The following is a 27,870-nucleotide window of genomic DNA, read 5'->3' as shown; positions in this document are numbered from 1 at the left end:
ACGCCCTCCCACAGGATAATGACATAGCCCAGCCAATCGAGTGGGGCACGATGATTAAAGCTGCAAATGTCACTTTTTGGGAGACTCGACCAAATTCACATACAAATGTGAGTTATAGATCTGTCATTCTAATGGCAAAGCAAGTCCAAGAAGCGGTAGATCTGTTCTATGTGCGCTATTTCTTGGCTTCGCATTCTTAAGTTTTGTTTTTGTATCTTTTATTTTCGGTTTTGTACACCAGCTTCATACACCTGAAAATACAATATTTTGGGTTATGGAAAATATATTTCACAGTGGTTAAGATGGTACAATGATTCTCCGTGATTTCTGCATAGTGCACCTTTAATGAATGAATGTATTTATTCATTCATTACTCACTCGGTTATTTTTTACAAGACTGACCCCGTGTTCAAAGCAGTGCTATGTAGCAAATGGCGTGCATGGTATAACCAAAAGGACTGCTTTCACAATCCGCAATGATGGCAACTAGTTTGGCTGACGCGACCCGGGTAAAGTCAGGAGGACTTGGAGTTAGGTGTTAGCCAGATACATGGAGAACGCAGAGCAGTAAACATTGTCTCGGCAGTTTTTTTCTAACCATATGCCAGCCAAAAACTGTCTACTCCACACTGTTCATGGGACTGAAGTTTAAAAAAAATAAAAATAAATGCTATTTCTGCATTTCAAGCAGCATCACTGCACACATTTCTATAACAGGTAGAGGGATTTGCCCTTTTGTCCTTTTGTCAGCAAGCAAGAAGAGGGAATTGTCTGTGCTTTATGGAGCGAAGCAGGATTTCCATGAGGAAGTAACAGAGAAAAAGAATGAGAGAGAGAGAAAGTGAGAGTGCGACAACAAAATAAACAGAGAGAGAGAAGACTTCAACCAAGACTTCACAAAATGGGACAAACACCAAATTGAGACTCTGCACGCAGAATTCTGCAAAAATATCCTCCGTGTACAACGTAAAACACCAAATAATGCATGCAGAGCAGAATTAGGCCGATACCCACTAATTATCAAAATCCAGAAAAGAGCCGTTAAATTCTACAACCACCTAAAAGGAAGCGATTCACAAACCTTCCATAACAAAGCCATCACCTACAGAGAGATGAACCTGGAGAAGAGTCCCCTAAGCAAGCTGGTCCTGGGGCTCTGTTCACAAACACAAACACACCCTACAGAGCCCCAGGACAACAGCACAATTAGACCCAACCAAATCATGAGAAAACAAAAAGATAATTACTTAACACATTGGAAAGAATTAACAAAAAAACAGAGCAAACTAGAATGCTATTTGGCCCTACACAGAGAGTACACAGCGGCAGAATACCTGACCACTGTGACTGACCCAAAATTAAGGAAAGCTTTGACTATGTACAGACTCAGTGAGCATAGCCTTGCTATTGAGAAAGGCCGCCGTAGGCAGACATGGCTCTCAAGAGAAGACAGGCTATGTGCTCACTGCCCACAAAATGAGGTGGAAACTGAGCTGCACTTCCTAACCTCCTGCCCAATGTATGACCATATTAGAGAGACATATTTCCCCCAGATTACACAGATCCACAAAGAATTCGAAAACAAATCCAATTTGAAATTCCACAGTGTGCCATCACAGCAGCAATATTTGTGACCTGTTGCCACGAGAAAAGGGCAACCAGTGAAGAACAAACACCATTGTAAATACAACCCATATTTATGCTTATTCATTTTATCTTGTGTCCTTTAACTATTTGTACATTGTATATATATATATATATATATATATAATATGACATTTGTAATGTCTTTACTGTTTTGAAACTTCTGTATGTGTAATGTTTACTGTTAATTTTTGTTGTTTTTCACTTTATATATTCACTTTGTATGTTGTCTACCTCACTTGCTTTGGCAATGTTAACACATGTTTCCCATGCCAATAAAGCCCTTGAATTGAATTGAATTGAATTGAGAAGAGAGAGAGAGACACAGACGTAAAGTGAATTAGAAGAGAGAGAGAGAGAGAGAGAGAGAGGATGCAAGACAGACAGAATTAAAAAATGAAAGGGAGAATGAGCATGGAGGTTAAGAGAGGACAGGGGAGGCAGTGTGGAGAAGGGGGAGATGGGATGGAAGCCGCAATGCAATCCAAGGACTCTCCTTAATCATCCTCATTCAGCTGTCAGGCCTGGGCCAGGCTGGAGCCAGGCCTGGACACCCAAACCCAGACCCCATCTGCTCCTAATAAACTTAAACAAAGGCCTTAATTTGAATAAATGTGCCTTTTTCTCCTCCCCTCACTTTTTAATGCCTTTGCTCATCAAAGGGAGGGATATTGCTGAGGTTGGGTTTGGGGGGATGGAGTTGTGGGGGAGGAAAAAGCTGGCTTGTATATGCCTGTTTATAATCCAACTCATTTGATGAGTCAGATGGTTCGGTGACAATCATTTTTTGTGCTCTGTTATGACCTTCGATTGTAAAGTGTAGTGTTGCGCGACCCTCTTTTGTAACGTCCACATGCACGTTTGTTTACCTTGAGAACCGGAAGACATGTATCCTCGACGGCCTCTAAAACTCTTTGAAACACTAGAAGAATATCATAATAGAACATAATAGAACTGTATACAGGTTTGAGGTCAGGCGGTGTCAGAGGAAGCCCCAATTTTTTGTTCGAAAGGCTCCAGCCACCCAAGACTTAGGCTGTTCTCTCTGCTACCGCACAGCAAGTGGTACCAGTGCACCAAGTTCTGAAAACAACAGGACCCTGAACAGCTTCAATCCCCAAGCCATAAGACTGCTGAACAAGACTGCTAAATAGCTCATCAAATATCTACACAGACTACCTGCATTGACCTGTTCTCTTGCACTGACTCTATTCCCACACACTGGACTCTACCCACACAGTCACGTACTTACACGGACACTCCAACACACACACACAGCCACGCGCTACATCTGTTCACACACGCGTAACATGTGCACACATGCATGCTGGCGCCACACAGACTTTCACACTCACCACATATGCTGCTGCTGCTACTGTCTATTATCCATCCTGTTGCCGAGTCACTTTACCCCTACCTAAAGGGAGCTCCAAAAGTATTGGGACACGACACCTTTTTAATTATACAATGACTATGAGGTTAATGTGCAGACTGTCAGCTTTCATTTGAGACATGCTAACCTCTCACGATTACAATAACAGGGGAGGTTAGCATTTTTTTTGGGGGTGGGGTAATGATTTGCCTGCCTCTGTAAGATTCATTCAGGATTATCCGTAATCATGGTAGCGTCCACGTTAATGTAGGAGTGTTGAGAAACATATTTCATTCTTATTTACAATCAAAGTGACTCAAAATGACTATACATTATTTACCATTCATTTCTATTGGGCACAAAATAATCTGAATCAGAATGAAAACAAACTGCAAACGCATCCAACAAGTTTGTAGTTACAAGCTTGATGTGTTCGTTATCTGCTGGGAATATGGGACCAAATACTCAACTTTTGGCTACTTTAATACACATAAGTGAATTTGTCCCAATACTTTTGGTCCCCTAAAATAGTTTTGGTACCCCAAAAGTCGTACTCCTCCACATTGACTCGGTATTGGTACTCCCTGTATATAGCCATGTTATTTTTACTCATTATTGTTATTCGTTAATTCACTGTGTATTCATTTCTTGTCACCATTTAAACTTTTTATTAAATGTTTTGTCTTTAGCTCTGCATCGTTGGAAAAGGAACCATAAGTAAGCGTTTCACTGACAAATACAATTTGATTTGATTTGATTCATTGGCCAAAACTACGTGGGGATGATGCAACAATCGGTGTACAGAACTCCATAGGAATTGAAGTCATATGAAGATGCTGTGGGGAAAATATTGAAGGATTCACATTAAACCAATCCTCTACAGACTAACACTTTATATTCACTCGCTATCTTAATTGCCGTAGAAGTAAATTGACATCACTTGCTTTCTTAAAAGTCCAATTATAGGACGCAACACAAGCTAATACGGTGAAACAAACAGGTTTATGAAAGCAATTAAAACCATTCATATTAAAATGCCACATTTACTAAGAGAACAAATGAAGAAGCGCAAAACATGAAGATATAACAGCCGTTTCTAATCTCTTCCTCATGTGGATAGAGTGCCGTATCAGCTTGCTCGTGGTTTTGATCAACAACAGAATAGCAGCCGGAAACATTAATATCTTACCCCTAATATGGCCTATGCCACCCACACATGCACTGCAATCTGCTACACTGTTCTGAGAATCCAAATCCCATGGTGAAGAACTGAAAGTCCCTCATAGGCTGTGTTTAGACACAGCCTTGACCAATCAGATCAGCTCTGGGAAAGATCTGACGTGATTGGTCAAAAGACCAGTTAGTAGAAATAAATATCAGAATTGGGCTGCCTGTGTGAACATGCCGGTAAGCAGTCATCCGACAATAATGAAATAACCTGGGTAATACTGATAAAGACCCTGGTTCAAGGGCATCACCGAAGCAAACCAAACATAGACAGGTTGAACTTCCGAACTTTTCTGTTGCCTCTCTCTACATTCAAAAATGTAGACACATCGACCTATAACGGAACAATATCAAATAGGAAATAGTATTCTAATCTAAAAGCATTGAGCTACAAGGAACATGCTGTAAAATCATGGATCCAATCATGGAGCTGCTGTACAGTACATTCCATCATACATTTACATTTGTAATTTAGCAGACGCTCTTATCCAGAGCGACTTACAGCTAGTGCATTCATCTTAAGATAGCTAGGTGGGACAACACATATCACAGTCATAGTAAGTACATGTTCCTGAATAAAGTAGCAATCAGCAAAGTCAGAGCTAGTAAGGGGGGGGGGGGGGGGAGTAAAGTGTGAGTGTGAGTTCTCAAGTGGGTTTGCGCTACTATTTGACTCATTTGATCCTGATTAACACCATTCAATAAGTCTCAGGAACAGGTGGTTCGTTGATGAGTAAGACAGCCTCTCTCCCTCTTCTCACAGCAAGATTCCCATGTGACCGTGAGTAAGCTCCATTTACTCCATCTGATCGCTCAACCCTGAGGGGCTCCATTGATTGGAGCACCTGTGTCGCCGGAACCACCCCACCCTTCACCCCCATACCCCTCGTCATCAACCTCCTTCCAACATGCTCCAGAATACTTTTTTAAGCTCCGGCTCTGAGGCGAGTACTCCACACTTACCATACTCATTGTCATAAAAGACAATGAACTTCTGCCAGCGCAGCTCGCTGACCAGCGTGAGCATGACTTCGTTGAGGCGGACGGGTGGGCGCGCTGCCAAGGTGTAGCGCTGGCCATCAGGACTGGGGTTGAGCTGGCAGGCGGTGCGTGGCGAGCCCTCGCCGCTCCGCTGGACGTACAGGTGCGGGATGTGCATGGCGTCCGTCAGGGATTGGAGGGCGCTGGCCGATGCACAGCCCGTTGAGGTGACCAGGGCCAGGATGCCCTGGGTCATCAGCTCACAGGCTGGGGTAGGAGGTAGAGAAAGAGAGGTAGAGAGGTAGAGAGAGAGAGAGAGAGAGAGAGAGAGAGAGAGAGAGAGAGAGAGAGAGAGAGAGAGGGGATTAAGTACGGTGAAATAAGCAGCCCATCAATCTCACTATAAAACACATACTGTACATTGTCATAAGAAGAAAATATAATATTATGAAAATCGAATTTTAGCCTTCTGTGAGTACTAATGCTCACATTACAGCGTTGAATGCATTGCCTTAAGTCAATGTGAGGAAATTATTAAGAATAATGATTAAGAAGAAACATTATTGTAAAGAGAGTCACTGAGTCAATTGCTTCATGACTTCCCTTTGCAATTGCTCAGTTTGGATACACAACCACTGCATGCAACAGTGACTAGGCTTTGGCAGTTCCACAGTGGGCAGCTGACACAGATTACGCATTGCGTTACAGCAACTATAAAGGGATCTGAGTCTCAATCCCCTATAAGATCTTCTCTCTCTCCTCATGATTAGTATGACATTTTTCCGAATCTTCTCGAATATTTAGCTCACACACACCCTCGCAGGACTTGGCAACCTTGAGCACTGACTGCTCTTCATTTTAGAGGTCCTACAGAGCTAGGGCAAATTATTCCCGGTTGAGGGATTTAAAAAACGAGACACACAGGACACACAGTGATCTTAAGCCCATTCGTTCACTGCACCACGAGTCCGCGACAAAGGAGAAAAGACAGTCTCACACTAACACTCGCCCACTGCAGAGGGCTTATGTTACGTTATCCGCAGCAGCTTAAGTAAGACCTCCAGAGACTAGGGCTGTGTCCCAAATGGCACCCTATTCCCTGCATAGTGCACCACTTTTGAACTTAGCCCTATTGGTGCGTGTCAAAAGTAGTGTACTTTACAGGGTACGGGGTGCCATTTGGGATGGAACCCTTGGCTTGGACTGGGTGAATCCACAGAGTATAAGAGCATCGCTTAGGCTTTAAAACAAATACTGCTAATGAGGACGTAATCAAAGAAACCACAGCACTATTCACAGCCCTAAAGCATGATGGGATTGATCTGCTTCACTCCCCATGTCTTTCAAAGAAAATCCCCCCTGTTCCTTTCCCCTGCTCCCCTGGTGACAACACATCCCAGGGCAAACACCCGGGAGCCCAGCCCAGGCCCCTTACCTCCACATCAGCCAACATAATGGATCTGCCAACTGGATTTCCTTGATTGTTTTTAAGCTACTCAAACGGTGTCAAATGAAAATTAAATTAAAAGTGCCTCTAAAACCGTCTGGGATCGATACAAGGTTGGGGAGAATAGCGAGCGAAATTGTTTTTAATAAAAAAGAGAGAATGGGGCCAAGATGGGGTGAGGAGGAGGATTCATTGAATGACTTGCTGACACAAGACAAAGGGATTGCTCATTGTCTGGCTGGCTATTACTCAAGGCCAATTGAGTGTTAAATCGTGTTACACTGAATTAAAAGCTCTGGTTTGTTGGTGGGTCTCCATCAATAGGACCTTTGCTCACTGTCTATATGCCCCCTGATCCCCCTACAGACAGGCTTTTACACACACACACACACACACACACACACACACACACACACACACACACACACACACAGTCTTGTACAGCTATCCTTGAGGGGACACACAATTCAGTCCCATTCAAAATCACATTTTCCCTAACCCTAACCTGTAATCTTACCCTTAGCCTAACCTTAACCTTAACCCTAACCCTAGCTCCTAACCCTTAACGTAATTCTAACCTTAACTCTAATCCCCCTAGAAATAGCATTTGACCTTGCGAGGACTAACAAAATGTTTCCAGTTTGCTTACTATTCAGGAATAGTTAAACACGTCCACACACACAAGTATTGAGAATGTTTTTGTTGTTTTGGCTCTGTATTCCAGCACTTAGGATTTGATATCGGGTGAACCGTTTAGAAATCACAGCACTTAAGTACATAGTCCCCACATTTTACGGCACCAAAGAATATGGCCAAATTCACTTATTTCTATTAAAGTAGTCTGAAGTTTAGCATTTGGTCCCATATTCCAAGCACACAATGACTACATCAAGCTTGTGACTCGACAAACTTGTTGGATGCATTTGCTGTTTGTTTGGATTGTGTTTCTGATTATTTTGTGCCCAATAGAAATTCATATTAAATAATGTATTATGTCATTTTGGAGTCCATTTCATTGTAAAAAACAACAACTGTTGAATATGTTTCTAAATACGTCATGTGGATGCTACCATGATTACGGATAGTCGTGAATGAATTGTGAATAATGATGAGTGAGAAAGTTACAGACGCACAAATACACTATAGATACAAAAGTATGTGGACACCTCTTCAAATTAGGGGGTTCTGCTATTTCAGCCACACCCGTTACTGACAGGTGTATAAACTCAAGCACACAGCCATGCAATCTCCATAGACAAACATTGGCAGTAGAATGGCCTTACTGAAGAGCTTAGTGACTTTGAACGTGGCACCATCATAGGATACCACCTTTCCAACAAGTCAGTTTGTCAAATTTCTGCCCTGCTAGGGCTTCCCCGGTTAACTCTAAGTGTTGTTGTTGTGAAGTGGAAACGTCTAGGAGCAACAACAGCTCAACCGCGAAGTGGTAAGCCACACATGCTCATAGCACGGGGCTGAAGAGCGTAGTGCATAAAAATAATCTGTCCTCGGTTGCAACACTCACAACAAAGTTCCATTCTGCCTCTGGAAGCAACGTCAGTACAATATCAAATCAAATCAAATCAAATGTTATTTGTCACATACACATGGTTAGCAGATGTTAATGCGAGTGTAGCGAAATGCTTGTGCTTCTAGTTCCGACAATGCAGTAATAACCAACAAGTAATCTAACTAACAATTCCAAAACTACTGTCTTATACACAGTGTAAGGGGATAAAGAATAAGTACATAAGGATATATGAATGAGTGATGGTACAGAGCAGCATAGGCAAGATACAATAGATGGTATCGAGTACAGTATATACATATGAGATGAGTATGTAAATAACTGTTCGTCGGGAGCATTATGAAATGGGTTTCCATGGCTGAGCAGCTGCACACAAGCCTAAGATCACCATGCGAGAGAGGTGAAAAGCTTGCCACCAATGGACACTGGAGCAGTGGAAACATGTTCTCTGGAGTGATGAATCATGCTTCACCATCTGGCAGTCCGACAAACAAATCCGGGTTTGGCAGATGCCAGGAGAACGCTACCTACCAGAATGGATAGTGCCAACTGTAAAGTTGGGTGGAGGAGAAGTAATGGTCTGGGGCTGTGGCCATTAGTTCCTGGGAAGGGAAATCTTAACGCTACAGCATGCAATGACATTCTAGAGGATTCTGTTATTCCAATTTTGTGGCAACAGTTTGGGGAAGGCCCTTTCCTATTTCAGCATAACATAACAATGCCGACGTGCAAGAGAGGTCCATACAGAAATAGTTTGTCGAGATCGGTGTGGAAGAACTTGACTGGCCTATACAGAGCCCTGACCTCAACTTCCTCGAACACCTTTGAATTGGAATGCCGACCGGTAGCCAGGCCTAATCGCCCAACATCAGTGCCTGACCTCACTAACACTCTTGTGGCTGAATGGAAGTCCCCGCAGACACGTTCCAACATCTAGTGGAAAGCCTTCCCAGAAGAGTGGAGGCTGTTATTGCAGCAAAGGCGGGACCAACTCCATATTAATGCCCCGATTTTGGAATGAGATGTTCGACAAGCAGGTGTCCACATACATTTGGTCATGTAGTGTATTATACCTCCAAGACATGCTAACCTCTCACCATTACAATAACAGGAGAGATTATAATTTTTGTGGGGGGATATGATATTTATGCCTCTATAACTTTCTCCCTCATCATTATTCACGATTCATTCAGGATTATCCGTAATCATGGTAGCCTTGTAGAATTGTTTAGAAACATACTCCATTCTTATTTCCAATAAAAGTGACTCCAAAATGACACAATACATTATTTATCATTAATCTCTACTGGGCACTGAAACACAACCAAAACAAACATCAAATGCATCGAAACAAATTTGTAGAGTCACTAGCGTGATGTAGTAATTGGATGCTATGAATGTGAGACCAAATACTTAACTTTTTACTACTTCAACACACATATAAGTGAATTTCTTCCAATACTTTTGGTCCCCTATGTACAAAAAAAGCCTGTGACTTCTAAATGATTTACCTGATATGGAGGAAAATACCCTCAAATTAAAGCTGACAGTTTGCACTTTAGTCTCATAGTCATTGGTTTATTTCAAATCCAAAGTGCTGGAGTGCAGAGCTAAAATAACAACAAAATTGTCACTGTCCCAATACTTTTGGAGCTCACCGTGGTTCAGTAAACACCTCACCTCATGCTCTTACATTTACATTTAAGTCATTTAGCAGACGCTCTTATCCAGAGCGACTTACAAATTGGTGCATTCACCTTATGACCTCCAGTGGAACAGTAGTGCATCTAAATCTTTTCAGGGGGGGGGGTGAGAGGGATTACTTTATCCTATCCTAGGTATTCCTTAAAGAGGTGGGGTTTCAGGTGTCTCCGGAAGGTGGTGATTGACTCCGCTGTCCTGGCGTCGTGAGGGAGTTTGTTCCACCATTGGGGGGCCAGAGCAGCGAACAGTTTTGACTGGGCTGAGCGGGAACTGTACTTCCTCAGTGGTAGGGAGGCGAGCAGGCCAGAGGTGGATGAACGCAGTGCCCTTGTTTGGGTGTAGGGCCTGATCAGAGCCTGGAGGTACTGAGGTGCCGTTCCCCTCACAGCTCCGTAGGCAAGCACCATGGTCTTGTAGCGGATGCGAGCTTCAACTGGAAGCCAGTGGAGGGAGCGGAGGAGCGGGGTGACGTGAGAGAACTTGGGAAGGTTGAACACCAGACGGGCTGCGGCGTTCTGGATGAGTTGTAGGGGTTTAATGGCACAGGCAGGGAGCCCAGCCAACAGCGAGTTGCAGTAATCCAGACGGGAGATGACAAGTGCCTGGATTAGGACCTGCGCCGCTTCCTGTGTGAGGCAGGGTCGTACTCTGCGGATGTTGTAGAGCATGAACCTACAGGAACGGGCCACCGCCTTGATGTTAGTTGAGAACGACAGGGTGTTGTCCAGGATCACGCCAAGGTTCTTAGCGCTCTGGGAGGAGGACACAATGGAGTTGTCAACCGTGATGGCGAGATCATGGAACGGGCAGTCCTTCCCCGGGAGGAAGAGCAGCTCCGTCTTGCCGAGGTTCAGCTTGAGGTGGTGATCCGTCATCCACACGGATATGTCTGCCAGACATGCAGAGATGCGATTCGCCACCTGGTCATCAGAAGGGGGAAAGGAGAAGATTAATTGTGTGTCGTCTGCATAGCAATGATAGGAGAGACCATGTGAGGTTATGACAGAGCCAAGTGACTTGGTGTATAGCGAGAATAGGAGAGGGCCTAGAACAGAGCCCTGGGGGACACCAGTGGTGAGAGCACGTGGTGTGGAGACGGATTCTCGCCACGCCACCTGGTAGGAGCGACCTGTCAGGTAGGACGCAATCCAAGCGTGGGCCGCGCCGGAGATGCCCAACTCGGAGAGGGTGGAGAGGAGGATCTGATGGTTCACAGTATCGAAGGCAGCCGATAGGTCTAGAAGGATGAGAGCAGAGGAGAGAGAGTTAGCTTTAGCAGTGCGGAGCGCCTCCGTGATACAGAGAAGAGCAGTCTCAGTTGAATGACTAGTCTTGAAACCTGACTGATTTGGATCAAGAAGGTCATTCTGAGAGAGATAGCGGGAGAGCTGGCCAAGGACGGCACGTTCAAGAGTTTTGGAGAGAAAAGAAAGAAGGGATACTGGTCTGTAGTTGTTGACATCGGAGGGATCGAGTGTAGGTTTTTTCAGAAGGGGTGCAACTCTCGCTCTCTTGAAGACGGAAGGGACGTAGCCAGCGGTCAGGGATGAGTTGATGAGCGAGGTGAGGTAAGGGAGGAGGTCTCCGGAAATGGTCTGGAGAAGAGAGGAGGGGATAGGGTCAAGCGGGCAGGTTGTAGGGCGGCCGGCCGTCACAAGACGCGAGATTTCATCTGGAGAGAGAGGGAGAAAGAGGTCAGAGCACAGGGTAGGGCAGTGTGAGCAGAACCAGCGGTGTCGTTTGACTTAGCAAACGAGGATCGGATGTCGTCGACCTTCTTTTCAAAATGGTTGACGAAGTCATCTGCAGAGAGGGAGGGGGGGAGGGGGAGGAGGATTCAGGAGGGAGGAGAAGGTTGCAAAGAGCTTCCTAGGGTTAGAGGCAGATGCTTGGAATTTAGAGTGGTAGAAAGTGGCTTTAGCAGCAGAGAGAGAAGAGGAAAATGTAGAGAGGAGGGAGTGAAAGGATGTCAGGTCCGCAGGGAGGCGAGTTTTCCTCCATTTCCGCTCGGCTGCCCGGAGCCCTGTTCTGTGAGCTCGCAATGAGTCGCCGAGCCACGGAGCGGGAGGGGAGGACCGAGCCGGCCTGGAGGATAGGGGACATAGAGAGTCAAAGGATGCAGAAAGGGAGGAGAGGAGGGTTGAGGAGGCAGAATCAGGAGATAGGTTGGAGAAGGTTTGAGCAGAGGGAAGAGATGATAGGATGGAAGAGGAGAGAGTAGCGGGGGAGAGAGAGCGAAGGTTGGGACGGCGCGATACCATCCGAGTAGGGGCAGTGTGGGAAGTGTTGGATGAGAGCGAGAGGGAAAAGGATACAAGGTAGTGGTCGGAGACTTGGAGGGGAGTTGCAACGAGGTTAGTGGAAGAACAGCATCTAGTAAAGATGAGGTCGAGCGTATTTCCTGCCTTGTGAGTAGGGGGGAAGGTGAGAGGGTGAGGTCAAAAGAGGAGAGGAGTGGAAAGAAGGAGGCAGAGAGGAATGAGTCAAAGGTAGGCGTGGGGAGGTTAAAGTCGCCCAGAACTGTGAGAGATGAGCCGTCCTCAGGAAAGGAGCTTATCAAGGCATCAAGCTCATTGATGAACTCTCCGAGGGAACCTGGAGGGCGATAAATGATAAGGATGTTAAGCATGAAAGGGCTGGTAACTGTGACAGCATGGAATTCAAAGGAGGCGATAGACAGATGGGTAAGGGGAGAAAGAGAGAATGACCACTTGGGAGAGATGAGGATCCCGGTGCCACCACCCGCTGACCAGAAGCTCTCGGGGTGTGCGAGAACACGTGGGCAGACGAAGAGAGAGCAGTAGGAGTAGCAGTGTTGTCTGTGGTGATCCATGTTTCCGTCAGTGCCAAGAAGTCGAGGGACTGGAGGGAGACATAGGCGGAGATGAACTCTGCCTTGTTGGCCGCAGATCGGCAGTTCCAGAGGCTACCGGAGACCTGGAACTCCACGTGGGTCGTGCGCGCTGGGACCACCAGATTAGGTGGCCGCGGCCACGCGGTGTGGAGCGTTTGTATGGTCTGTGCAGAGAGGAGAGAACAGGGATAGACAGACACATAGTTGACAGGCTACACAAGAGGCTACGCTAATGCAAAGGAGATTGGAATGACAAGTGGACTACACGTCACGAGTGTTCAGAGAGTTAAGCTTACGTAGCAAGAATCTTATTGACTAAAATGATTAAAATGATACAGTACTGCTGAAGTAGGCTAGCTGGCAGAGGCTGCGTTGTTGACTAAGTAGGCTAGTTGGCATTGGCTGCGTTGTTGACACTACACTAATCAAGTCGTTCCGTTGAGTGTAATAGTTTCTACTGTGCTGCTATTCGGGGCTAGCTGGCTAGCTAGCAGTGTTGAGGCCTTGAGTCTTGAGGCCCGGGAACAAATTAGTGATTGAGGCTCCAGCACAGCGTCCCATTAGTGAGTAATCCATTTTCTTGAGTCTAGACACAGCCCTCGTGTCCTATTGGAGTGTTATAATTGCTAATGAGTTTTTCTCCAAAAAGAGCTAACGTGTGCATCACAACTAATTATCTTTATAAAATACCAATCTGTCATACCACCACCAGTCTCTGTGTGGGCTATGTCCTTCCTCAAACCAAAGGGAACTACAACATGGACGTTTCTAAGCATTGATTGGCTGAGTCGTACAACGTCTCTATCAAGGTACAAGTACCTTTGATGGAAATGGATTGGATGGTCGGATAGTACTCCGCAAAGAAATGTTATGGAGAACGGAGAGAACGGGAGCAGACTTCAGAGGAAAGAGAATCGTCTCGAGGGCTGAGGGCACATATCCCAATGTCATTTTCCATTTTCATCCTCCATGCTCAGGGAAAAGAAATCAGGCCAGGAAATCAACATGATTCACAAGACCAGTTAATGTGAAAACCGGGAAGATCTCATTGGATTCACAGAAGAGGGGAACACCAGACTGCTGTAGATTGAACACATGCTTCACTGGATTATGGTAAGTGGGTTTCATCTGCTCTAAATCAATTGGGTCCCAAAACAGAGTAGAGGGGGAAACGACGTCCCTAAGAAAATGCAACCTGAAATCTCAGGTGTCGGCAATCTTCCCAATTGCTTTTTCAAGAAATAGGATGACCATGTATTCCAACAATTTAAAGGCTGCACACTGCTCCATGTTCATCAAATGCCCTCACTCCAACTTCAGTGGGACCCTGTGCCATTACTGTAGGTAGACAATCAGCTTGATCTCATTTCAGTGCTAGTTCACTTTAGATGCGGCACCAATGGGTTTGAAGTTCTAATCTCCAGTGGTTCCCGCGAGCTTACACCGCGGGACTTTGAGGTACTCAGGCTCATGGCTTCATTGCTCCAGACCACCATAAGGGTGAGTTAGAACACTCATTATGAATTTGGGTCCCGAAGGTTTTTATTTGACCAATCATATCAAGTGGTTCCAATGACGAATTTGACACGAGCCACCCGTCGCAGGTGACTTTCTTCAGCAAAGATGGCCGACAAAACATTACGGTGGAAGCAAATGTAAGTAATTATAACGTCATAACGAGTCAGAGACTGGAATAGAAACACCATACAATTAATCAAATTAATTAAGCAAGTACCAGTCAAAAGTTTGAACACACGCATTCATTCCAGGATTTTTCTTTATTTTTACTATTTTCTACATTGTAGAATAATAGTGAAGACATCACAACTATGAAATACCACATATGGAATCAGTTAACTTGTTAGAGAAGTGCTGTGGGGATCAAATCAGCAGAAATGCTCAAGAGCGCCACCATAGAGGTTGATAAACCTCAAACTTTCATTAAAATTGACATACAATATACTGAATTAAAGCTACACTCGTTGTGAATCTATCGACCAAGTCAGATTTGTAAAATGCTTTTCGGGGAACGCATGAGAAGCTATTATCTGATAGCATGTAACACCACAAAAGACCCGCAGGGGACGTAAACAAAATAATTAGCATATTCGGCGCTACACAAACCGCACAATAAAATAGAAAACATTCATTACCTTTGACCATCTTCTTTGTTGGCACTCCTAGATGTCCCATAATCACTATTGGGTCTTTTTTTCGATTAAATCGGTCCATATATAGCCTAGATATCGTTATATGTAGACTGTGTGATCAACGGAAAAAAAACTGCGTTTCATAACGTAACGTAATTTTTTAAAATTCAAAAAGTCGACGATAAACTTTCACAAAACACTTCGAAATACTTTTGTAATGCAACTTTAGGTATTAGTACACGTTAATAAGCGATAAAAATCCTCAAGAGGCGATGTGAAAAGATTAGCTTGCCTGTGGAAAAATTGCTGTCTTGAAAAAGTCGAACCAAAATCTGGGCGGGGACAGTAGGAAAGGAGTTCCTTTGTTTCGGTTAGACCAAGAATGAATTGCGCAACAAATGACGTGACTCTAGACAGGCTGGGGAAGCTGTAGCCAATGAAAACTCGGCTCTATGTAATTCTGTTCGCTTTTAACAATTGCCTGTCGTAGCGGAAGAATATATTTTTCCATTTTCAGTGAACAGATTTTCATGCACTATTTGACGAAACGCACGTTCTGTAAATGGCACAGGCGTGATTTAAACAGTTTTGGAAACGTCTGAGTGTTTCCTATCCACACACACTAATCATATGCATGTACTATATTCCTGGCATGAATAGCAGGGCACTGAAATGTTGCGTGATTTTTAACAAAAAGCTAAGAAAATTCACAACATCCTTAATTAAGAACAAATTCTTATTTACAAGGACAACTTACTCCTTCCTTCCTGTCAGGAAATTGAACCCTGGTCTCCTGGGGTTCACTTTCCCATGTTTAGTACAGTATGTATTGTAGGCTATGTTTACTTGTCAGACTGCACAGTAGCCTCATAAACAAATGCAGGTGGCTTATATCTTCAAAATGCTTCAAATGCTTTATTATCCAAATATAAAAGCATATACTCTGCAGTACTGTATTTCTTCATCTTTATGCTTTCGATAATAAAAGAATGATAAAAATACTCTTTCAAAAATGCAGAATTTTGATTTAGTTATGGATCCATAATGAATTACTATGGGAATAAATATCACTGAATTACAGAAATGTTGGAACAATGTTGTCTAATGAAGGCAAACAAATTGTTGCTTACTGGGAAATACTTTTTCAAACACACATGGTGACATTGGACAGCATCATTATGGCTATTAGCCTGGCTATATTTTGGCCTTTATAAATATTATTTTGGCCTTTATTCATTTTACAATTGCTATACAGTGCCTTGCGAAAGTATTCGGCCCCCTTGAACTTTGCGACCTTTTGCCACATTTCAGGCTTCAAACATAAAGATATAAAACTGTATTTTTTTGTGAAGAATCAACAACAAGTGGGACACAATCATGAAGTGGAACGACATTTATTGGATATTTCAAACTTTTTTAACAAATCAAAAACTGAAAAATTGGGCGTGCAAAATTATTCAGCCCCCTTAAGTTAATACTTTGTAGCGCCACCTTTTGCTGCGATTATAGCTGTAAGTCGCTTGGGGTATGTCTCTATCAGTTTTGCACATCGAGAGACTGAAATTTTTTCCCATTCCTCCTTGCAAAACAGCTCGAGCACAGTGAGGTTGGATGGAGAGCATTTGTGAACAGCAGTTTTCAGTTCTTTCCACAGATTCTCGATTGGATTCAGGTCTGGACTTTGACTTGGCCATTCTAACACCTGGATATGTTTATTTTTGAACCATTCCATTGTAGATTTTGCTTTATGTTTTGGATCATTGTCTTGTTGGAAGACAAATCTACGTCTCAGTCTCAGGTCTTTTGCAGACTCCATCAGGTTTTCTTCCAGAATGGTCCTGTATTTGGCTCCATCCATCTTCCCATCAATTTTAACCATCTTCCCTGTCCCTGCTGAAGAAAAGCAGGCTCAAACCATGATGCTGCCACCACCATGTTTGACAGTGGGGATAGTGTGTTCAGGGTGATGAGCTGTGTTGCTTTTACGCCAAACATAACGTTTTGCATTGTTGCCAAAAAGTTCAATTTTGGTTTCATCTGACCAGAGCACCTTCTTCCACATGTTTGGTGCGTCTCCCAGGTGGCTTGTGGCAAACTTTAAATGACACTTTTTATGGATATCTTTAAGAAATGGCTTTCTTCTTGCCACTCTTCCATAAAGGCCAGATTTGTGCAATATACGACTGATTGTTGTCCTATGGACAGAGTCTCCCACCTCAGCTGTAGATCTCTGCAGTTCATCCAGAGTGATCATGGGCCTCTTGGCTGCATCTCTGATCAGTCTTCTCCTTGTATGAGCTGAAAGTTTAGAGGGACGGCCAGGTCTTGGTAGATTTGCAGTGGTCTGATACTTCTTCCATTTCAATATTATAGCTTGCACAGTGCTCCTTGGGATGTTTAAAGCTTGGGAAAGCTTTTTGTATCCAAATCCGGCTTTAAACTTCTTCACAACAGTATCTCGGACCTGCCTGGTGTGTTCCTTGTTCTTCATGATGCTCTCTGTGCTTTTAACGGACCTCTGAGACTATCACAGTGCAGGTGCATTTATACGGAGACTTGATTACACACAGGTGGATTGTATTTATCATCATTAGTCATTTAGCTCAACATTGGATCATTCAGAGATCCTCACTGAACTTCTGGAGAGAGTTTGCTGCACTGAAAGTAAAGGGGCTGAATAATTTTGCACGCCCAATTTTTCAGTTTTTGATTTGTTAAAAAAGTTTGAAATATCCAATAAATGTTGTTCCACTTCATGATTGTGTCCCACTTGTTGTTGATTCTTCACAAAAAAATACAGTTTTATATCTTTATGTTTGAAGCCTGAAATGTGGCAAAAGGTCGCAAAGTTCAAGGGGGCCGAATACTTTCGCAAGGCACTGTATATAGCCTTCCCATCTATTTCAGCACTGCTTCGTGCTGCTCTGAGACAAGCATGGACACATGAAAATGTTCATGATACTCTAAAGATATATGTGGTGAGCAAGTGATGTCTGCTAAATAATCAAGTTAGGTTTTTCCAGAAATAAACCATTCTAAATAACAAACTGACTTAATTTACAAATTAGTGAGAATGTCTCACCCCATGATCAATAAGTGCATTTTTCTCGCTCAATCTCAAAAATATTGTTACTTTTGAAACAAAGTGATTATTATTGTTGTTATTATTATTAATTCATTTAGAATTATATAAAAGTCCCTTAGATATTCTCAGATATTCTCACAGATCCTAATGGAAAATGCCCCTAAGATATTAATTTCGAATCCTCCAATCCTCTAAATGTAATTATTGGCGGAGAGTCCCGTCATTGAAAAAAACATGTTTAGATTTACTGTAGGCCTACCATAGGCGAAATGAGTATTGGTTACACTACAATTAGGGTGTGGAAATGCGCTGTAGCCTACTCCCGACCATCACGTTGTACAGCGCAATATTTTCAATTCCATCCTAATGGAAACCCTGGCGGTTTTGCTTTTTGTTTTTCTAGGAGTAGAAACACCATAATATTAATCTAATTGATTAAGCAAAATTTCTTAAAATCAATCCCATGTACTATGTTATTACAAAAAAGGTTTTAAATTCTCTAGTAATGCCAATATGGGAGACTATCAAATGCTTCTCAAAGATGCCCTCTGGTGGTCAAACTAGCACTAACCTGTATTAACGTAAAAACAAAATGGCTGGCAATTAGATAACGTGCCATAGAATGCTACAGCAGCCCGCAAGGTGTGCTGCAGTATGATGTAACTTTTAAAGGAGGAACCACTGTACAGCTTAAATGTGTCTGTTTCTGTCTGTCTGTCTGTCTGTCTGTCTGTCTGTCTGTCTGTGTCCTCCTCCAATTCACTCTCCAATCTTCCTTTGGTTCATTAGCGTGAGAGAGGGAAATGTCACAGGCGGATTGTGTGCGGCATGAGACTCAGCTTTGAAGCGTATTCCACAGACGACACAGGATGGGATGGGAACGTCATTGGTAAGAAGTAATGATCTATTAACGAGTGGAGGAGGCACTAAGACATGCCAGAGGCCCTCATCCATCACCCGTAGACATCTCAGGGACAATGCCATTTTTCACCAGCAAAACAGGAGGAGGCAGTGTTTGGGGGAAATTCAGACTGATGACGTGTGTTCCAGGCTGTGCCCCAAATGGCACCCTATTCCCTACATAGTGAAAAAAGTTTGGCACTGGTGAGAAGTATGCACTATGCAGAGAATAGGGTGCCCATTTGGGACTTGGCCCCAGTTTATCCTCAGAATCCATTTCAGTGATGCCGCAGAAAATGATCTCAATTATTCATATCTGAATAGCTGCAGAAGGTTTGAATTCTCAACAATGTGTCTCTGTGTTCTACATTTGCATATATTTTCTTAAATGTGTTGTCTAATTGAAATGATGCAGTAATACTTTTAATCTAGTTTCTCTCTAAACCCTCCATTCAAGTCTCTGAAACCATCTATTCTGTGGATTAGGGTAATGTACCATCAACAGCATTGTCTCTCACAATAATCCCACTCAATTGAACCACATTAATATATATATATATATATATATATATATATATATATATATTATTTTATTTATTGGGTTCAAAGCAGACACTTCATTCATTCACTTTGGAATGGCTGGTTTTAGTTGAAAGATACAACAACAAAACAAATCCTACACTAGAGGGCTTTTGAATGCCTCGTGGGACCATCAGAACTGTCCTAGCCCGGTGGTCCAATCTGTTTGTGCCTCTCTGCATTCGTTCATTGGCATGCCAAACATTCAGCATGTGCCTTTGGAAAGAATTCACACCCCTTGACTTTTTTCTACATTTTGTTACGTTACAGCCTTATTTTAAAATGTATTAAACTGCCCCCCCCCCCCCCCCCCTCATCAATCTACACAAACCATTTCTGTATTGGCCTTGCTTTATGCTGAAACATTGAAGGGACTTCCTTAAACTGCTGCCACAAAGTAGGAACTAAATGGCCTAGCCCGAACCATGAAAACCAGCCTCAGACCATTATGCCTCCTCCACCAAACTTTACAGTTGGCACTATGCATTCGAGCAGGTAGTGTTCTCTTGTCTGTGGAGATTGCATGGCTGTGTGTTCGAATTTTATACACCTGTCAGCCACAAATAATTTGACTAACATGTATCCCTATCACCGTAGAATGTCAGCATCCCCTGTTTAAATTGGTCAAATGTGTTGGAGCCTGATAAATTTGACTAATTCGAAGGGGTACTTTTGGCTATGTAGTGTATATGTGCTGTATAACAATGATAGTTGTCTAAAGCATGTATAGAGTAGGACAAGGTTAGAATTTCAGAATTCTCCATACTGTGAAGTGACTTTGAGAACACACAGACAGAGCCAGTCTCTCTAAGGGCATGAGTGTGTGTGTCTCGGAGCAGAGAGGGGAAAGGTGGTTAAAGTGAGGTTAAAGGTGGACTCCAGGCCATAGCAGGAGGGCTGTCGGGGGAATAAGAGTATAAGAACTCCCGAGAGAGGCTCAAAGAGTCTACATGCATCGTTATTAGACGGAATGGGAGGAATATCTCAACAATGTATTGACAAAGGACTATTAATTACCATAATATCAGGGAATTGTTTGATCTACATCATTTGAAGTTTTGATCGTGATTGTTGCTGCATCACCCCTATATCAAAATCAATCCTCTTTGATGAGGGTTAATAAGAAAAAATACGACACTAATACTAATAGATCATTTCTCAAAACAAGACAATACTTCTTTACGTATAGGTCAAGACAATCAATTTCCCATTGAGCAAATCAACGTTGATGGCTGAGCCCTTCTCCACTCTAAGTGGGAATTCAACGCCCTGTTTTTCCCTTTTCCGCGTGGCCACAGCAACGCTTTTTAAATTTTTTTTATTCCTTTGTGCGATTCTGAGCAGCTAGAAGATTAGAGCAGCGTTTTGTGCGAAATGCAACGCTCTGATTACCCCGTTTGTTGACTGCTGTGTTCACATCTCCTTCACGGAACACTTGCCATCCAGGCAGTAAGCAAGGCAGACTATTGTGAGAGTGAATGCCCATTTGAATACAATTTGAATAGCAATCTGCTCACAATCATACTATACGAGAGATGAAACAATACTTGGGAGTCATGGGCACAGAAGACAACTCAAAAGTTTTACGAAGCAGTAAACACCTGCACGTCTAAATCAAAGCGACTCAGGAAACATAATGCTAAGCCAAGGGCACCAGCTGATTTGAAAGCACAAAAGCTCCACTGATCTGAATGAAAGGGGGCTCTTTCTCTCCTTATTCAGATGCTGCATTGTGAAGAACTGAACATAGCCAGATCACAAAGCAGAGATACTAATGAGTTGGATAATATCAGAGTCCCCATCAATATACCTAATTACAGACAATCGTTTATGACAAAGAGGGGATCAACCACGGGCATAGTGGGGGTCGCCTGGCCTTGGTGTCGTTCACTGTCTTTGTTAAGAGCTGATCACAAAACAGTTGGTAGAGTCCAGTAGAGTGACACTCAGCGGTCTGCTTCACTCGTTCGTGTTTGATGTATACTGAACAAAAATATAAACTCAACATTGAACAATTTCAACGTTTTTATTGAGTTAAAGTTCATACAAGGAAATCAGTCAGTTGAAATGAATGCACTAGGCCCTAATCTATGGATGCCACATGACTAGGCATAGGCCCACTCAGTTGGGAGCCAGGCCCACCCACTGGGGAGTCAGGCCCAGCCGATCAGAATGAGTTTTCCCCCCACAAAAGGGCTTTATAGCAGACAGAAATAGACAGTTTCATCAGCTGTCCAGGTGGATGGACAGCTACTTTTACGCTGCTGCTACTCACTTTAACTATACATTCATGTACATACTACCTCAATTAGCCCGACTAACCAGTGCCTCCGCACATTGGCTAACCGGGCTATCTGCATTGTGTCCCACCACCCGCCAACCCCTCTTTTTACACTTCTGCTACTCTCTATTCATCATATATGCATAGTCACTTTAACGATACCTACATGTACATACTACCTCAATCAGCCCGACTAAACGGTACCTGTATATAGCCTCGCTACTGTTATAGGCGTTATAGGCTCGCTACTGTATATAGCCTGGCTACTGTATATAGCCTCGCTACTGTTATAGGCTCCTACTGTATATAGCCTGGCTACTGTTATTTTTCACTGTCATTTTACTGTTGTTTTTGAACCTATTGTTCACCTAATACATTTTATTTTATTTTTTAAAAACTGCACTGTTGGTTAGAGCCTGTAAGTAAACATTTCACCTGTTGTATTCGGCGCACGTGACAAATAAACTTTGATTTTATTTGGATAGTCTCAGACGATCACGCAGACGAAGAAGCCGGATGTGGAGGTCCTGGGATCACTAAGAGGAACGGAAACAAACGTGTGCACAAAATTTGCTAGAAGTGTTTTTGTGCGTATTCAACACTTCTGGCATCTTTTATTTCAGCTCATGAAACGGGCGAGCAGCACGTGACATGTCGCGTTTACATTTCTGTCCCGTTTAGAATAACAACGTGCATCTTTGAAATGGTGGTTAAGTAATGAGAGAGAAAAAGTGGCGCACTGTAAGTGAGATCCTGATGGAGGAGGCATTGAATGACAAAATCCGATGGGTTACTATCGTAAGCATTCTTTTTCCATTGAGTTCCAAGAGTGGCTGACTATCTCCTACGGATCCTCAGTTCCACAGTTCCCCTGTACAAGTACGGAACGTGGCAGCCTACCGGAGTTCAATAATAATAGAAAACACATTGCGTCAATCACTCAACAACGGTGTGTGTGATTAGAGTATTAAGTAACACTTTACTGTAGGCGCCCTTATGCATGCATTTACAAACAGCTATATAACACATTATACACTTGGCGGTATATGAGACCGTATACCATGGCTATGACAAAACGTTTATTTTTACTGCTCCGATTACTTTAGTAACCTCGGGGCGTTGTGGTATATGGCCAATATACCACAGCTAATGGCTGTATCCAGGCACTCCGATATGCGTCGTGGTATATCGGCTATATACCACAACCCCCTCGTGCCTTTTTGCTGAATTAGAACATTTGTCATAAGCTGCCATCAGTAGTTTTTAAATAGTATGGCATAAGATGTTATAAAACTAGTTATAATGGGTGTTATAGATGACCGTTCATCCGGTTGTCATATGCTCTAATGTCAACTGCTATTGCACAGTCTGCATGACAACACATGTCATATGTTATTACATACCACTAAAGGTCACGAAAGCGTTACATCATTTACTCAACTCTGTGTCACATCAAATTGAATGGGATGATGGTTGTCATAACCTTGTCATACGGCATTATAGCGTGCACAGACACCTTAAGCAAAGTTACATTATTTGAGGCGTTATAAAACAGTTATGAATGCGCTGGGTACCACAGGATGAGTTGAGAGTATCCCAAAGCCATTCAGGATCTCCAAGAAACAAATGTGAGAAGATACAGTGCCTACAGAACGTATTCACACCCCTGGACTTTTCCCCCCAAAAAATTAATTTAAAATGGATTCAATTGATTTTTGTCGTCACTGGCCTACACACAATACCACATAATGTCAATTTGTACAAATGAATTCAAAATGAAAAGCTGAAATGTCTTGAGTCAATAAGTATTCAAACCCTTTGCTATGGCAAGCCTAAATAAGTTCAGGAGTAAAGATGTGCTTAACAAGCCACATAATAAGTTGCATGGACTCACTCTGTGTGCAATAATAGTGTTTAACATATTTTTGAATGACTACCTCATCTTTGTACCCCACACATGTAATTATCTGTAAGGTCCCTCAGTCGAGCAGTGAATTTCAAACACAGATTCAACCACAAAGACCAGGGAGATTGTCCAATGCCTCACAAAAAGGGCACCTATTGGTAGATGGGTAAAAAATCAATAAAAAACGACATTGATTGAACATGCCTTTGAGCATGGTGAAGTTATTCATTACACTTTGGATGGTGTATCAACACACCCAGTCACTACAAATATACAGGCGTCCTTCCTAACTCAGTTGCCAGAGAGGAAGGAAACCACTCGAGGATTTCACCATGAGGCAAAAGGTGACTGTAAAACAGTTACAGAGTTTAATGGATGTGATAGGAGAAAACTGAGGATGGATCAAGAACATTGTAGTTACTCCAAAATACTAACTTAATTGACAGAGTGAAAAGGAGAAAGCCTGTAGAGAATAAAAAATATTCCAAAACATGCATGCAGATGTATCCCTTTCATTTATGGTTAGGGTTAGGCATTAATAATAGGCAATGTAATAATGTGACACAAAGTTTGGTCAATGATATGACACCCTGTTATAACATCTGGTATGGAGACACGTATGTAGCATGTAATAACATATGACGTAAGTTGTCATGCAGAAAGTACAATAGTCGTTGTCACTAGAGCATATGACAACATTAATAACATCCATTATAACACGTTTCATAATATCTTATGCCGTTCTCATAACTATTTAAAACCCACTTATGACAGCTTATGACACGGGTTGTAATGTGTTATATAGCTGTTATAAAGGCTTAATGAATGCACGAATAAGGACACCTACAGTAAAGTGCTAACGAGTATTATATAAAACACTTAACGAGTGCATGTGTAAAATGTGAAGTATGAGAGTCAGAAAGGCTGTTTAAAACACCCGCCCACCTCTTTACAGCTTGCATTTCTAAAGTAATCAGCCCAAAATACATTTATCGTCTGCCTTTGTAATTGGCGAGGACTTTCAAAAGAATGTTTAATTCTGTTTTTCCTATTAGAAATACCGGGAATACACTTCGCCAGTCAATTTTTGCCACCAACACTTTAGGAGAAGTGTGGCATGAAAGAGTGGTGATGCCTTGAAGTGATGTCAAACTTAAAGAAAACATCAAGGCTGTAGAGATGAAAGCTGAGAGCTAAAAATGAACAAACATCACAGACAGGAGGGAAGAGGACAGCTCACAGGGTAAATATAGACACAGGTCGTCTCCGAGACGTCACCCAGAGGCCCGTGCTAGCGTTGTGCACGTCTCAAAATACTAATGTCATCAGAAGTACAGTTTTAGATCCCATAGGATTTGATCGAGATCTTCAGAATCACACCAGCCTTCCTTTTCCTATCTCTGCCTATTTATCTTTACTGGTACTAACAGTAGTGTCTGAAACGGACATGAATAGTGTAGACCTGGCTCTCCATCTGTCTCGGAGGACCTGTCCTAACTTTCACAGTACGATGTCGAGCGAAAGCTCAGGGCACTCCCTTTCAAAGTCTGCCTGACCAGATAAGAGGAGCCCAGGTCAGAGGACACCTTGGGGACAAAGCCTCTCACGTCAGCAACAAGACAAAATAAAACACTGCCCTTTACTGCAGATGAGAGAACACCTACCGATTCTAGAGAGACACCCACACACCCACATGTACGCATGCTTACGTATGCCTGTGCTCGCACAAAATAGCCTTTTTCTATTTTATCTACTGTTCCTTAGAGAGCGGAGCCTGGGGCATTATCTTTGTGTCTTGGTGGGTGTTATTTTCCTCTCTCCATGTGTCCATTTTGAAAGTTACTGAGTTATCCACACACATGCCAGCTGAGCTTGTTACTCCAGAAGTCAAAATGCCTCTCTGTTGGCCGTTGCTTCCACCCTGGAGTCCAGAGATGAGAGAGAAATTCCCTTTCAACCGATTAGAGCGCCAGGCTAGACTACGGGACAAATGACCTCAGCAGCATTTGGCAGACGTACATGTATCCCTATCCCCGTAGAATGTCAGCATCCCCTGTTTAAATTGGTCAAATGTGTTGGAGCCTGATAAAGCTGATTGGTTCCCATAATAGACCCTCATGGGCTGTGCGCAGCATGTGAACCAATTTAGGATGGCCAAAATGTAGCAGCATATACGCATATGGATATACCCAGAAGGTTCCGCAAATCAATTTATATTTAATATCTTTGTACAGCAATTTAAATTACAACATCCATGAAAGCTTTAAATTGCATAACATGGTTGAGGTCTTAGGCGATGGATATACTGTAGATGTGTCTGCTGGAAATTGAATTCTGACTGTAATAGTTATTGTTATTGTTATAATATGACATTTGTCATGGAAAGAGGCAACACTGACCTTTTGAGAAGGAAGGCAAAGAGATAAACAGTTGAATTGGTGGAGGTAGCCTGGCGGTTAGGACAGTAACCGAAAGGTTGCTGGTTTGAATCCCCAAGCAAACTAGGCAAAAAATCTACAGCTGTGCCCTTGAGCAAGGCACTTAACCCTAATTGCTCCTGTAAGTCGCTCTGGATAAGAGCATCTGCTAAATGACTAAAATGTCAATTTAGATGGTGAAATAGTCTTTCCCGTGTAGTTACAGACAGTAAGTCCACTTTCAACAGAAGACATTCTCTCTCCACAGCACAGTAAACCCATGCCTTCCCTAACACACCAACTCAATATGCAAAGTGCGCCACTCTTTAATGCCCCTTGCTTCACCTGAATATGCAGCAGCATCCAGACAAACAAGAGGTGCCATTTTTCTTTTCATTTTAATACCCGTCTTAAATTACAGGACATCATCATTGTTGTTTTTTTACTGGGGCTTTTATGGATCTATTCAATCCGTGTAATCGCCTTGAAAAGTCCTGCTGCCCTCCGAGGTTCACTCTCTCAATGTGTACCCGGCACAATCAGCTGCCTAGTTCCCCCTCCCAGATTAAATGGTACAATAGCGAGGGTTAGAGAAAGGTAGCAGTTCTGGGGGTTTTCAGGGCTTTCATCCATGCTATCAGGGGTTTCAGCCACCTTTAACATAATTTGGCTTCTTGGTCATGTTTAGGTCATGGAGACCTTGTATGCGAGTTAGCTGGGCCCTCGAAATGGGGAACCTGAACCTTTTGCAGGAGCTAAGGTCGTGAATTATTCCGTTGTCTAGTGGTATGTTGTCTATGTAGCCTTTTCAGGTGCAGAAACAGTGCTGTCACCATCACTACATCACTCGACCAACAGCCCGTCCACTAGAATAATATAATCATTAATATTCCTGAAGATAATGGATCTCACGTCAGCCAGTGAGATGGGCTTTTTGAGGCTCATCTCTGGGCACTGAGAGAGAATCATTTGCATTCACTATGGAGCAGGGTATTTGAATTCACTGCAAACGAAATTTGGCTCCATTAGATTCCAAATACACTGAGTGCACAAAACATTAGGAACACCTTCCTAATATTGAGTCGCACCTCCTTTTGTCCTCAGAATAGCCTCAATTTGCACCAACAGGCTCCAAGACAGCTTCTACCCCCAAGCTATAAGACTGCTAAATAGCCATTAGACTGCTAAAAGTTCATTAAATGGTTACACAGACACTGAGTGTACAAAACATTAGGAACACCTTCTTAATATTGAGTTTCATCCCTTTTGCACCTCAGAACAGCCTCAATTTGTCGGCAAGATGTCGAAAGTGTTCCACAGGGATGCTGGCCCATGTTGACTCCAATGCTTCCCACAGTTATGTCAAGTTGGCTGGACATCCTTTGGGTACCGGACAATTCTTGATACACACGGGAAACTGTTGAGTGTGAAAAACTCAGCAGCGTTGCAGTTCTTGACACATTCAAACCAGTGCACTCATTCAAAGGTATTTTGTCTTGCCCATTCACCCTCTGAATGGCACACATACACAATCCATGTCTCAATTGTCTCAAGGCTCAACAATTATTTATTTTTTAAACCCGTCTCCTCCCCTCCATCTACACTGATTGAAGTGGATTTAACAATTGACAATTTAACAATTTCAATAAAGGATCATGGCTTTCACCTGGTCAGTCTGTATCATGGAAAGAGAAGTTGTTCGTAATGTTTTTGTACACTCGGTGTAGATTGAAACAGAGGAATGGATTTGATTGATTTGTGATGCGACGCCTTGAGAGTACATTTTTATGCTGGA

At 42.9% G+C, this 27,870-nt stretch overlaps 1 protein-coding gene across 1 annotated transcript in view; it reads right to left on the bottom strand.

Moving 5' to 3' along the window:
• The window catches only part of LOC115144025 (glutamate receptor ionotropic, delta-1-like), a 419,627-nt gene that overhangs the window by 162,227 nt on the left and 229,530 nt on the right, over positions 1-27,870 (bottom strand). The window contains exon 3 of the mRNA XM_065002294.1: positions 5,207-5,491. Within this exon, the coding sequence (XP_064858366.1) occupies positions 5,207-5,491 (285 nt within the window). The remainder of the gene's footprint in view (positions 1-5,206; positions 5,492-27,870) is intronic.

The sequence above is a fragment of the Oncorhynchus nerka genome, linkage group LG16 (genome assembly GCF_034236695.1).
Source record: "Oncorhynchus nerka isolate Pitt River linkage group LG16, Oner_Uvic_2.0, whole genome shotgun sequence".
Lineage (NCBI taxonomy): Eukaryota > Metazoa > Chordata > Actinopteri > Salmoniformes > Salmonidae > Oncorhynchus > Oncorhynchus nerka.
Note: the sequence above shows the minus strand (reverse complement) of the source record. Positions and strands in the feature narration are given on the sequence as shown.